The sequence below is a fragment of the Phalacrocorax carbo genome, chromosome 27 (assembly GCF_963921805.1).
Source record: "Phalacrocorax carbo chromosome 27, bPhaCar2.1, whole genome shotgun sequence".
Taxonomy (NCBI): Eukaryota; Metazoa; Chordata; class Aves; order Suliformes; family Phalacrocoracidae; genus Phalacrocorax; species Phalacrocorax carbo.
The window spans coordinates 2,287,292-2,298,061 of NC_087539.1; the positions used below are offsets into that span (position 1 = coordinate 2,287,292).

Genomic DNA, 10,770 nt, shown 5'->3' on the forward strand with positions numbered 1-10,770 from the left:
TGTAATCAGCCCCCGCCGCCGCCAGCCCTCGCATCCCCCCCCGGCTCCCCTTGGCGGGCGACCGCCAAGCTTTGAAGGTCCCCAGGGGACACGGGGGGGTCCCTGCCACCCCAAAGCTGGGGGGGAGGCCCAAACCCCAGTTTGGACCCCCATCCAGGGGACCCCTGCGTTCGGGCGGCTCCCAAACCCCCCCATCACCGGTGAACCAAACCTTTGCGGTCAACGTTGGCAGGAGCCAAACCCCAGTGACCCCCCCCCCAAAAAAAAAAAACCCCTGGGGTGCCCCCACTCCACCGGCCGAGGAAGAGGAGGGATGGAGTGGCCCGTCCCAGTTTGCTCCCAGTTTGTGGGCAGTGGAAGCCCTGACGAGGGAGGGGGGAATGGGGGGGGGCAACGGTGGTTGCGGCCTTTCGGCGGGCGGCCGCGGCGCCGGCGGCTCCGGAGCGGAAAGCCCTGACTCAGGGCTGGGAAAGGGCCCCGCTGGCTCCCAAACGGCCGTGTCGGGGGAAAAAAGCTAGGAAAGGGGGAAAATAAAAAAGAAAAGGGGAAAAGAGGAAGAAAAGGGAAAAAATAAAGAGGTGGGGGGAAAGAGAAGAGGGGAAGAAAAAGAGTGGTTGGAATAACCTCCCCATAGTGGGGAAACTGAGGCGGGGGGGGATCCCCAGCCCCATCTCCAGGGCCACTCATGACCCTGTCCCCAGCCCTGCTCCCCTGCGAGTGTCACTTGTTCCTGTCCCCAGCTCTGCTCCCCCAGCCCTGTCCCACACCCTGGCCCCCATCCCCTTCCCTCGCCCCCCCAGTACCCACTCCTGACCCCATCCCTGTTCCCCCCATCCCCATCCCTGACCCCCATCCCCATACCTAGTTCCCCCTGTCCCCACTCCTGACCCCCATCCCTAGTTCCCCCATCCCCATCCCTGACCCCCATCCCCATCCCTAGTTCCCCCCATCCCCATCCCTAGTTCCCCCTGTCCCCATCCCTGACCCCCATCCCTGACCCCCATCCCCATCCCTAGTTCCCCCCATCCCCATCCCTGACCCCCATCCCTAGTTCCCCCATCCCCATCCCTAGTTCCCCCCATCCCCATCCCTGACCCCCATCCCCATCCCTAGTTCCCCCGTCCCCATCCCTGACCCCCATCCCTAGTTCCCCCCATCCCCATCCCTGACCCCCATCCCTAGTACCCCCTGTCCCCATCCCTGACCCCCATCCCCATTCCTAGTTCCCCCGTCCCCATCCCTGACCCCCACCCCCAGTTCCCCCCATCCCCAGTTCCCCCTGTCCCCATCCCTCCCCTGTCCCCATCCTGAGTCCAATTCCAGCCCCATCTCTGCTCCAGCCCCGTCCCTGGTACCTCCAGCTCCATCCTGGGTCCTGTCTTGTCCCCATCCCTGCTCCATCCCTATCCTGCCCCTGTCCCCGTCCCTTGTCCCCCAGCCCCATCCCAGCCCCTCATCCCTGCTCCCTCCCCACTGGCACTGGTTTGGGGTAGTTTTGCCCTGTTTCACCCCTGCAGACCCTGGGCTGAGGCGGAGGGACAGGGGGACAGCCCCCCCCCCCCCCTTTGTCCCTCTCTTCCCCCTTTTGCCTTTTTCCTCCCTCCTTTCCAGCACTTTTCCCGTTCACCCCCTCCTTCCCCTTCCCATCCCTTCCCCCCCTCTTCCCCATCCCTTCCCCCCGCCCGGCCCTTTCTCCCCTCTCTCCTTCCTCCGCCTTTCCCCTTTTCCTTCCCCTTCCCTTCCTGCCGGGGCAGCCCCTCTGCACTTCCCCCCGCTCCCCACTCCTCTCCCTTCCCCTTCTCCCCCCCCTCCTCCTGCCCCCCCGCACCGTCCCTGTCCCCCAGCCCCCGGCCTCCCTTCTTCAGCCTTCAGCCTCCCTGTCTTCCTCCCTTCACAACTTTTTTCTTTTCTTTCTCTTATCTTTCTATTTCCTTTTTCTTTTCTTTCCTTATATTTTTTCCCTTCCTTTCCTTTTCCCTTTCCTTTTCCCTTTCCTTTTTCCCTTTCCTTTCCCCTTTCCTTTTTCCTTTCCTTTCTTCTTCTCTTATCTCTTCCCTCTTCTCTCCTTTCCTTCCTAATTTCTCTCCCCCTTTCAGCTCCTTGTTCTTTTTGCTCAGCCTCTTTCCCTTCTTTTCCCCTTTTCCTCCTTCTCCTTCCTCTTTCCCTCCCCTTTCCTTTTCCCTTTCCCATTTCCCTTCCCTTTCCCCCTGCCCTCCCCTCCCTTCCCCCGACCCCCCCGGCCCCCCCCGGCGAGGGGCGGTTCGGGGCAGGGCTCCCGGCCCCGGTCCCGGCCCGGCCCAGCCCCGCCGCAGCGGCACAGCGGGGCGGGCGGCCGCCGCGGCGCTCCCTCCCTCCCGCACCGAGCCCCGGGACACCGGCACCCCGGGACACCGGCACCCCGAGACACCGGCACCCCGACACCGGCACCCCGGGACACCGGCATCCCCGCGGCCGGTACCCACCCACCCCCGGCATCCCCGGACCCGCGGAGCCCCGGAGCGCGGTGAGGAGCCCGGGGAGGGACCCGGGACAGCCCCGACCCCCGGGAGGTCTGAGGGAGGGGGGGACCCCGCGGGACAGGGACCCTTCGGGATGGGGGACCCCCCCCCGCCCCGGGACATGGACTCCCGGGGTGCGGGACCCGTGGGGTGGGCGACCCGCTCCAGGATGGGGGAGACTCCCGAGGTGTGGGACACTCCAGGACAGGGAACCCCGGGGATGGGGGACACCCCTCGGGACAAGGACCCCTGAGATATGGGACCCCGTGGGATGGGGGATCCCCTTCAGGGCGGAGGACTCCCCTGGGATGGGGACCCTCTTGGGATAGGGACCCCCCGGGTTATAGGACCCTTCAGGATAGGGACCCTTTGAGGAGAGTGACCCCCCCCGCCCCGGGACAGGGACCCTCCAGGACAACGATCCCCTCCAGGATGGGGGAGTCCCCCGGGATACAGGACACCCCCAGGATGGGGTGATGCCCCTGGGACCAGGACCCTCTGGGACAGGACCAACACACCCCTCCCCGGAAAAGGAGACCCCTTTGAGTCAGGAAGGGTCCCCTGGAATATGGGACACCCCCCCGCCCCCCCGCATGGGACTTGGCCTGGGGAGGACCCAGGCGTCCGGGCGTGGGGCTCGGTAGCTCCGGGGATATTTTCAGCCCAGGGACTTTGTGGCTGTTCCTAGGCAGGCTCTGTGTGTGTGTCCCCCCCAGCCCCACCCTGTCACCACTGCCACCGCTGCACCGGCCACCAGAACCCAACCCGGGGACCGCTGGGGTCCTGCGGCACTGGGGCACCCCGGGGTGCTGAGCCCTGGGTGCTGGCAGGGGCTGGATGGGGCTGCGATGCCCCGGGACCTGCTGTTAGGGACACATCGGTCCCCAGGGCCATCGCACCCCAGACCTGGGTATGGGGACACATCTGTCCCCAGGGTCGTGGCACCCCTAGAGCAGCCGATGGGAACACGTCCATCCCCAGGAGTCTGGCACCCCTTGGGGACACATCCGTCCCCAAGGCCGCGGTGACGGGGCCACGTCCGTCCCTGGCACGGGGCCACCCCTGGACAGGCACCAGAGGCCACCGCAGTCCCTGGGAGCCGTGAGGACCGGCAGATGGGGACCTGCCACCCCCCATCCCTGTGTGGGGCCCGATCCTCTGCCCCAACTGTCCCTGTGCCACCAGGGTGTCCCCCACCCTAGCAGGACCTGCACCCCACTGTCCCCAGGGAGGGGACAGGGACACGGGGATGGCGGCTAACTACCACCTCCACCCCAAACTGCCCCCTCCTTGGGGACGGTTTCACCGTGCGAGCAGGGGGAGCCAGGGCCCTGGGTGGTGGGGCGTCCCGGACGCCTGGGTTCACGGGATGGGGAGAGGGGGGAAGCCGGGGCCAAGTGAGGACGGGGGCTGGTGGCGGGAGGGTGGCCTGGGGGCTCATGGGCACAGTGTCCGGGGAAACTGAGGCAGGGGCTGAGAGGGCACCCGCTGGGGTCAGGGCTGGGGGCACATCAGGGGTGGGGACCGGGGATGGGGTGTGGGGACCTGGGACTGGGGACGAGGGACCCAGAACTGGGGTTTGGAGACCAGGGAGTGGGGATCAAGGACTGGGGACAAAGGGACAGGGATTGGGGACCTGAGACTGGGGGCCAGGAACCGAGCACGGGGGATCAGGGACAAGGGACTAGGAATTGGGGTCCGGGGACCCCCAGAGCAGGGGCTGGACCCATCCCACCCTGGGGGGCTGCTCTAGAGTGGGGGGGACACAGGAAGGGTCGGGGTCCCCACCAGTGCAGAGGCCACGCAGAGCCATGAAACCACCAGCATTTCCCCCCTCCCAGCCCTGCAGCAGCCACTTGTGCACCGAGCTCGCGCCGTTCTCAGCCCACAGCTCCCGGCTCCCTGGGGCGCCTGCCCTGCTCCTAATTTCCCGGCGCAAGCGGAGCTGATTTATGGGAGGTTTACACTATTTTAAGCGTGCCTCCGTTAGACGCTCGCCCTGGTTTTAATTACCTCGGCTCTCGCGGCAGGGCAGCGTTCCCGGGGCATAGGCCTGGCCCTTGTTATCCTTGGAAAACCGGGAGCGCGCTGCGGCCGCGGCCGGGGCCGGCTTAAAAATAGGCGCAATAACCACGGCAAAAGGCGGGGGACCCCCCCCCCAAAAAAAAAAAAAAAGCTGGAAAAGCCACAAAGTGGGTGAAGGGGAGGGATAAATTTGAAAGTATTCAAATAAAGGGAAAAAACTAGGGGTGATGGGGGGGAGCAGCTCATGACGCCCGGTCTCAGCCCACGGCAGCTGAAAGCCATGAAGGGCATAAAAGCAGAGGAAGTCACCCGGGGAGGGGGGCGGCCACAGCGTAATTCGATTAAAAGGCCATAAAAGCAGAAGGAGCTGAGATTGGGAGCAGGGGAAGGCTGGGGGGTGGTGGGAAGGGGGCCCCCCGCTGCTGGTACAACCCTGCTGTTAGCCCTCAGAGAAGCCCCTTGTGAGGATGCCTCTGTTCTGTGGGTGGATACAGGGTGTTCTCACCCTGTGGGAGGGGGGGAAACTGAGGCACAGAGGAGCAGGGAGCACCGGGGGGCGGTGGGGTGGGGAGGGAGGTGATGGGTGTCACCGTGGGGTTGGGCATAGCTGGAGTGTGGGTGCTGCCTGGGGCTGGGTGCCCCGCGATACTGGGCACCCATGGGGCCAAGCGTCCCACGGCACTGGGTGCCCATTGCCCTGCTTGACACCCCAATACTGGGCGCTCCACAGTGCTGGGTGCTCTGTGGTCTGTGATACCCCAATACCCATTGCTTTGGGTGCCCTACAGCACTGGGTGCCCCATGGTCCTTGATACCCCAATACGGGTGCCCCACAGTGCTGGGTGCCCCGTTGTACTGGGTGGCCCCCCTTACAACTGGGTACCCGCCTCTATCTCCTTCCCCCCAGCACCCTAACACCCGTCTCCCTCTTCCTGCAGGCCGCCGGGCGCCATGGCCCCGTGCCCCCGCTGACGCCGCCCCCACCACCTCGGGGTGCTCCCACCCGTCCCCCTCACCGCCGCCATGGGTGACTCCTACACCGCCGCCTTCCCCAGCGCCCCGGGGCTGCTCTCGCCCTCGGCCAGCCCCCAGGCATCGCCCGGCCCCTACGGCCCCGACTACGGCCCCTTCGGCCACCCCTTCCCGGCACCCACCGGTGCCCAGGAGGTGCTGGGTGCCCCCGTAGTGGTGACGGCCAAGGGGCACCCACCGGGCGACTGCCTGCCGGGCGTCTACCCCTCGCTGGAAATGCCACATCCCTACGGTTCCTGGTACAAGGGTGGCATCGGCGGGGGGCTGCCGGGGGGCTCGGGGCCGGCAGCACCCTCCTGGTGGGACGTGCACCCCAACGGGGGCTGGCTGGGGGGGCCGGCGGGCGCCGAGGGGCTGCAGGGCTCGCTGCAGGGCCAGCCCACCCTCAGCCCCCCGCTTCCCACTTACGGCTCCGATTTCGGGGCTCTCAACCCCCCGCCGTACACCAGTAACCCCGCCGCACCCCCTACCCCTAAAACCAACCCGGGCGAAACCCCTAAGGGACCACGCGGCGGTTCGTTAGGGGGTCGTCCGGCCTGCGATTGTCCTAATTGCCAAGAGTTGGAGCGTTTGGGGGGTCCGGGAGGATCCCGACGAAAGCCGGTTCATAGCTGCCACATTCCGGGCTGCGGGAAGGTGTACGGCAAAGCCTCCCACCTGAAAGCCCACCTGCGCTGGCACACGGGCGAACGCCCCTTCGTCTGCAACTGGCTTTTCTGCGGCAAACGTTTCACCCGTTCCGACGAGCTGGAACGGCACGTCCGTACCCACACGCGAGAGAAAAAATTCACGTGTCTCCTTTGCAGCAAGCGTTTTACCCGCAGCGATCATCTCAGCAAGCATCAGAAGACCCACGCTGAAGCCGGCCCCCCAAAACCGACCCCCGCCGCTACCGGGGAGCAGCCCCCCGCTTCTCCTCGGCAGCCTCCGGCTTCTCCCGGTAAAGATGCCGGTAGCCCCGAGGCAGGCAGTTTGTTGGAGATTTGAGCCTTCATCCTCCGTCTTCATCCTCCTCTGCGCCGCTGGGGATATTTATTACGGGGTGCTGCCCCCCCCCCCCCCCAAAACCCCGCATTCCCCCCGCCCCGGGGCTGGTGGCAGCTCCTCGTTAGCGATTATAATTTATGTCTTAAATTATGGGGGGGCTCTCCGAGTGCTCTGGGGCTCACTGGGGGGTGGGGTGTTGAGGTGAGACCCCTCCTCTTTCTTCCCCACCCCCCCCCAATCTTCTCGCCCCCGAAACCTCGCCGGTCGCCGCGCGCCCCCGCACAGAGCTCAGGGACAGGGTTCACCCCTTCTCCTCCGGCCTCGTTAGCACGCCCGGTTCGTTAGGCGCTAATGTAACGTACCACACACCCCCCTTTTTTTAGCTGGCTGCCCCCCCCCCAAAAAAAAGTAATAAAGGGATTGCTAAGGCGTGAAAGCGGAGCCGTGCCCCCTTCTCCTGCGTCAGCGGGGCTGAGGCCGGGCAGCTTCATCACAGGGATGGGCTCTGCCTTCCTCCCGCGCTCCTCCTCTGCTGCAGCTCTCGGTGCTCAAAGGGAAACTGAGGCACGGAGGGGACGTGGCTCCGCTCGGGGTCACCGTGTCCCCCCCTTTCTGGGGGGTGGTGGGAGCTGAGTGGGGTCAGTTCAGCTCTGTCCCCTTGTCCCTCATCGCTGGGGCTCCGTGCCTCCATAGCCCCACGCCGCTGGCGCCTTGTGCTCCCATATCCCTGTGTCCCCATGTCCCCAGGACCCTGTGTCCCTGTGTCCCCATGTCCCCAGGACCCTGGGTCCCTGTGTCCCCACAGCCCCAGGACCCTGGGTCCCTGTGGTCTCCTGCCCCTGTCTCTCCCCATTCCTGGGACCCCATGGTGCCACGTCCCCATATCCGTGTGTCCTCCAGACCCCATAGCCCCATGCCCCCATGACACCATATCTTGATGTCCCCATGTCCCTACATCCATATGGCCCCACACCCCCATGTCCCCACACCCCACCGTCCCTGTGTCCCCCATCCCACTGGTCCCACATCCCTGTGTCCCCATGTCCCCACACCCCTCTGTCCCTGTGTCCCCATGTCCCCCCGTCCCACATCCCTGTGTCCCCATGTCCCCATACCCCTCTGTCCCTGTGTCCCCATGTCCCCCCGTCCCACATCCCTGTGTCCCCATGTCCCCACACCCCTCTGTCCCTGTGTCCCCATGTCCCCCCGTCCCACATCCCTGTGTCCCCATGTCCCCACACCCCTCTGTCCCTGTGTCCCCCATCCCACTGGTCCCACATCCCTGTGTCCCCATGTCCCCACACCCCTCTGTCCCTGTGTCCCCATGTCCCCCTGGTCCCATATCCCTGTGTCCCCATGTCCCCATACCCCTCTGTCCCTGTGTCCCCATGTCCCCCTGGTCCCACATCCCTGTGTCCCCATGTCCCCACACCCCTCTGTCCCTGTGTCCCCATGTCCCCCTGGTCCCATATCCCTGTGTCCCCATGTCCCCATACCCCTCTGTGCCTGTGTCCCCATGTCCCCCCGGTCCCACATCCCTGTGTCCCCATGTCCCCCTGGTCCCACATCCTTGTGTCCCCGTGTCCCCATACCCCTCTGTCCCTGTGTCCCCGTGTCCCCCCGGTCCCACATCCCTGTGTCCCCATGTCCCCCTGGTCCCACATCCCTGTGTCCCCATGTCCCCATACCCCTCTGTCCCTGTGTCCCCATGTCCCCCTGGTCCCACATCCCTGTGTCCCCATGTTCTCCCGTCCCACATCCCTGTGTCCCCATGTCCCCACACCCCTCTGTCCCTGTCCTCCCATGTCCCCCCGGTCCCACATCCCTGTGTCCCCATGTCCCCATACCCCTCTGTCCCTGTGTCCCCCCATGTCCCCCCGGTGCCACCTCCCTGTGTCCCCATGTCCCCATACCCCTCTGTCCCTGTCCTCCCATGTCCCCCAGTCCCACATCCCTGTGTCCCCATGTCCCCCCGTCCCACATCCCTGTGTCCCCATGTCCCCATACCCCTCTGTCCCTGTGTCCCCATGTCCCCCCGTCCCACATCCCTGTGTCCCCATGTCCCCATACCCCTCTGTCCCTGTGTCCCCATGTCCCCAAGCTCAGGAACCCCCCCCAAGCCACTTTCGGGGACCCGATGGGACGCTGCCATCCACACGTGACAGCAATGCTCACGCCGGCCTTGTCCCGCACACGAGTGTGCCCCAGCCCCGCACACCCACCCCAGCCAGCCACACACGCGTCCCCCCGACACCACGCGTCCCCGGTCCCAGGGACATCCATGCACGGGAACACACAAACACGTGTGTGCACAGGGACACACGAGCACGGCCCCCGCCCAGCTCAGCCAAACCTTGTCCCGTGCCTCAGTTTCCCCACGGCAACATCACGGGCGAGGGCCACGTGGCAGCGCGTGGGCACGCGGCAGGGCCATGTGTTACCGAGGACACCCCAATTTTGGGCGCCGTGGGCTGGCGAGCACCCCACACCCCCTCCCCACGAGCAGCCCCCCCCCCTCAGCTGCCCTGGGCTCCTGCCAGCCCTTTGATGTGCCCAGCCCTGGTTTGGGGCTTTTCTGAAAAAAAAAACAACCAAAACCAACCCACCAAAAAAGCCACGGAAAAAGGCAAAGGAGGCGGAAACGGGCTCCTGTGCCAGCACAAAGGGGGGAGGCGGGGGTGGGGGCGCAGCTACCGGCACCCACCACCCCGCGGGGGGATGGGGACAGGGATGGCGGTGGGTCCCCGTGCCAGCGTGGCGGAGCCCCCGGTGCCACCCCCGGCCACGTGTGCCAGCCCTGGGGTGAGTCACGGCGGCCACGGCTGCGCAGAGCTGGCCAGGACCCAGGTGTCCCCGGGGAACGGGGGGGGGGGGTGACACGTTACCCTCCCCCCCCAGAAGTGGGGAAACTGAGGCACGGAGGTGTCCCCGTGCCAACAGGGCGGCCGGAGCCCAGTGCCACGCCGCAGAGGGTGACTGAGCCGTCCCCAGCGTGGCTCCCGGGGGAATTTGGAGTGGTGGGTGCCAGCTCCCCTTACAGCCCCCCAACTCTGCCCCCCCTCCCAGGCACAGGTTTGCTCTTTTCAGGGTGTTTATCCCCGCCCCCCCCGAACGCACCAGCCCCGCTGCCGCTCGCCGTGGGTGGGCCAGTGCCAACGAGAGCATCCAGCCACGTTCCCGAGCCAAACCCCGACCCGGCGGCCACCGAGGGCTCGACCGCCCGGAGCCACCCAAACCACGGAGCCCAAACCCATCCAAAGACCCCCCCTCAAAACCCCATCAGGGCCTCCCCCACTTTGGCAGCACCAGTTTTTCCCTTCTCGCTGCCCCAAGGGGCCTTATTTTTCTTTTTTCTTTTTTTTTTTTTTTTTTTGGGGGGGGATATGATGTGTTCAGCTCCCACCGCCGGGTCCAAGGGAAGGGAAGCCACGAGGCCACGCCAGCCCTGCGGTGGCTCTGATGTCGGCGCCGTCCAAATCGTTGTCTCCTATCAAACCCCGCTCGCTCCGTAACGGGTGAGGAATGCAGGGCCCCCCGCCGCAGCCCCCCCCGCCGCAGCCTTTATTTAATATCCTGAAAAAATTAAAATAACTTTTGCGGCCGCTAAGGAAAACACAGAGATAAATATAATAAAAGCGAGCCGAAAACAGGAGGGGAAGGGAAATTGAGAGCCCAAGAAGAGGAGCTGGGAGTGATCCAAGGGGAGGGGGCTGGGCTGGGGGGGAGGGGGGGCGCAGGACCCACTGTCCTGCCTGGGGGGATGTAGGCACCCATGGGACCTGGGTGTGGTGAAAGAGGGGGATGTGGACACCCGTGGGGCTCAGGTATGGGGTGGGGAGGGACATATTCACCCGTGGGACCTGGGTGCCTGTAGGACCTGGGGCGGGGGGTGGGCATGGGCACCCACAGGACCCGGGCACCCATGGGATCCACGTACAGGGTGGGGGGCACAGGCACCCACAGGACCCAGGCACAGGGTGGGGTTGCACACGGGCACCCACGGGACCCGGGTGCGGGGTGGGGTGGGGACACGGGCACCCACGGGGCCCGGGTGCGGGGTGGGGGGGGAACACGGGCACCCACGGGGCCCGGGTGCGGGGTGGGGGGGGAACACGGGCACCCACGGGGCCCGGGTGCGGGGTGGGGTGGGGACACGGGCACCCACGGGGCCCGGGTGCGGGGTGGGGTTGGACACGGGCACCCACGGGGCCCGGGTGCGGGCAGGTAA

At 66.1% G+C, this 10,770-nt stretch overlaps 1 protein-coding gene across 1 annotated transcript; it reads left to right on the plus strand.

The window, feature by feature from the left end:
* The first annotated feature begins 1,834 nt into the window (after positions 1-1,834).
* Positions 1,835-6,969, plus strand: SP7 (Sp7 transcription factor). Its single transcript, XM_064474459.1, has 2 exons — positions 1,835-2,503; positions 5,462-6,969. Exon 2 carries the CDS (start codon positions 5,547-5,549, stop codon positions 6,540-6,542), a length of 996 nt encoding a protein of 331 aa, XP_064330529.1. The 5' UTR covers positions 1,835-2,503; positions 5,462-5,546; the 3' UTR covers positions 6,543-6,969.
* The last annotated feature ends 3,801 nt before the right edge of the window (positions 6,970-10,770 follow it).

What these genes read in the sequence shown, in the direction of transcription:
- SP7 (XM_064474459.1), top strand. Translation starts at nt 5,547, where the DNA reads ATGGGTGACTCCTACACCGCCGCCTTCCCCAGCGCCCCGGGGCTGCTC.